A 2,242-nucleotide genomic window follows, 5' to 3' on the forward strand; every position below is an offset into this window, starting at 1 on the left:
AGGTTAAATTGCCATATTTCATCAATATTTTATCGATTTCCTTGCGCACTTTTTCTTGTATATTTTGATGTAGAGCTAATTCGTACAGAGCGAATGTTGCTGTCGTTGCGGAGGTTTCGAAGCCAGCTACGAAGAAGGCATAACTTTGCGCAGTAGCTTCCTCCACAGTAAGTTTATTTACAATTTCTACAGATAAATAAAATCATATAATTGTGTTAATCATCTTAATAATCTTATGCAAAAACATTTTGAAAATAAATTTTAACTATTTGGTTTGCAAAATCGCAATTCGGTGTAACATATGTCTACATTTTTATGACACGTGAAGAAGCTTTACAGAAGCTACTGATACAAGAATAAACATAAATTGTTGTATTAACATGATTTGTTCTTGTCGTTGTCTGCAGTGTAGCCCTTCATGAGTTGTATGAGCATATTCATAAAATCATGTCTGACAATATTATGAGTTTGCCTGTATTCTACAGTTTTTCGAAATATATTTGTATAAAAGCTGGTGACTTTTCTGTCCGTAAGGGGGATGGAAAAGTAATCCATAATTTGAGGCACAAACAAAAATAAGGCAATCCAAAATGTATTTCCGTCTAAAATTTTTTTCCCCTGGATTCGGTACTCGTTATTTGGCTCCTCAATGCAGTTAGATTTAACACCGAAAGCTACTGACATAATCACGTCCATTGCATATCTGTTTTTAAAAAATTGATAAATAGTATTTAATAAATTTTCAAAGATTTTATTGAATTTAAGAAATACTATACCAATACTATATTAAGTTAAAAATGCAAGAATAATCTTTTAAAAATAAAACATTGCTGTATCAAAGACGTATTATGACTGCAGGCACAAACGATATTCAAAAGAAGATTTGAAAATGACAGCACGAGAAAGTGGAAAAATCCAAAAGATTTTAAATATTTTAAAAAGCTATAGAGATATTTAAGTATCTATGGTAAATAATTTAGAAATTGTGTACCAAAACTTTAAGCTAATATTAGGATAAAACTTGTACGATAAGAACAAATAATGAGAACATCAATTTTTATATGAATTATGTTATTCTTTTTACGAAATATAATTCTTCTAATTATACAAAATAAAAGTATTAAAACTGAGTTATAAAAAATTTAATAAGTTACGAGATATTTTATATTTCACGAAACATGCCATAATAAATAAAGTATCCCGTAAATATATACTATTAATTTTTGGTAAGTCTTTATTTACTTTAATATACTTTAATAAACTTTAATATTTTTATATGTAGAATATCCATATTATGTAAAGAAATTATAAGTATAATTTAAAAAAAATAACGAATCTGTATGTGATTATGAAAAATTAATTCTTTACGGAAATTGATTTTACAATTAATTGCCCCACTTCATATCATATAACTTTTATTTTAAACATTTTTTATCTTAAACATAAATCTAATCGTTTTTCGTGTTACTTATGTCAAAAATTAAAATAATACATTCTGCATGTGCCAAATTAACATATAAAAATTCTTTATAAAAGGATGCTATTTATTCTTATATTTATACCTCTATTTTCTATTATGCTAACAATTTTTATGTTCAAATAAAAAAATGTCTAATACTCTTTATTAAAAAAACTCCGTTTAAATGACAGTTTTTTTAAAACAATTTACCTTGCAAACATATCTTTCATTTCAACGGAATCTCTTATCTGTGCTTTCTTTTCCAGATACTTTACGACTTGTTCGCTACATTTCTTCAGGATCGGAAACATTTGTTTTATTTTTCCTGAAGTAAAAATGGGTGTCATCTGAATGTGCATATTCCGCCATTTCTTTTCTTCAGACATAAAAAACAAACCACCGGAAAACGGGTCAGTCTTTTCGTTATTATACATTCCGCGATCATGGAAGCTTCTAAATTCTTTTGTTAACACCGCTCGAATGAGATCAGGATCGGCAACTACCAAATTTGGTTTAAAAAGTGTATACATTCCAAAAGCGCGGTGATCCTTATACTTCATATAGGCATCATGGAAGAACACACCTATTTACAATTTTGTTTATTTAATTTTTTATTTTAATTAAAAGTTCATTAACAATATTAATGTAAATTATTGGTTTTATAAAAATGGAGAAAATAGTAAATAATTATGTATATCTAGTAATTTATATTTATAATATCTAGTAAGTCATAATTACAAGACAGAATTACAACAGAATTACAAGTGATAAAATATAGTAGTA

General features: G+C 26.8%; 1 protein-coding gene across 2 annotated transcripts; it reads right to left on the minus strand.

Moving 5' to 3' along the window:
• Nucleotides 1–262: 262 nt before the first annotated feature.
• On the minus strand, nt 263–2,034 carry LOC105461692 (cytochrome P450 6k1-like). 2 transcript variants are annotated; one of them, XM_011708204.1, is made up of 3 exons: nt 1,857–2,034; nt 1,670–1,784; nt 263–703 (listed from the first exon to the last, which is right to left on the minus strand). In XM_011708204.1, the coding sequence occupies exons 1-3, from the start codon at nt 2,017–2,019 to the stop codon at nt 376–378; spliced, it is 606 nt and encodes a 201-aa protein (XP_011706506.1). In that variant the 5' UTR covers nt 2,020–2,034; the 3' UTR covers nt 263–375. The 2 variants fall into 2 exon arrangements, with proteins under 2 accessions (XP_011706506.1, XP_011706505.1); XM_011708203.1 differs by having other exon boundaries at nt 1,670–2,034.
• Between the last annotated feature and the right edge of the window lie 208 nt (nt 2,035–2,242).

This window comes from Wasmannia auropunctata, unplaced genomic scaffold, assembly GCF_000956235.1.
Source record: "Wasmannia auropunctata unplaced genomic scaffold, wasmannia.A_1.0 LD280548.1, whole genome shotgun sequence".
In the NCBI taxonomy this organism is placed as follows: domain Eukaryota; kingdom Metazoa; phylum Arthropoda; class Insecta; order Hymenoptera; family Formicidae; genus Wasmannia; species Wasmannia auropunctata.

Excerpts from the sequence above, each read along its gene's own strand:
- LOC105461692 (XM_011708203.1), bottom strand. The coding sequence starts at position 2,019 with ATGAAGTATAAGGATCACCGCGCTTTTGGAATGTATACACTTTTTAAA. Across the intron at positions 704-1,669 it reads ATGAAAGATATGTTTGCAAG|ATATGCAATGGACGTGATTA; the intron begins GTAAATTGTTTT and ends TTTTAAAAACAG.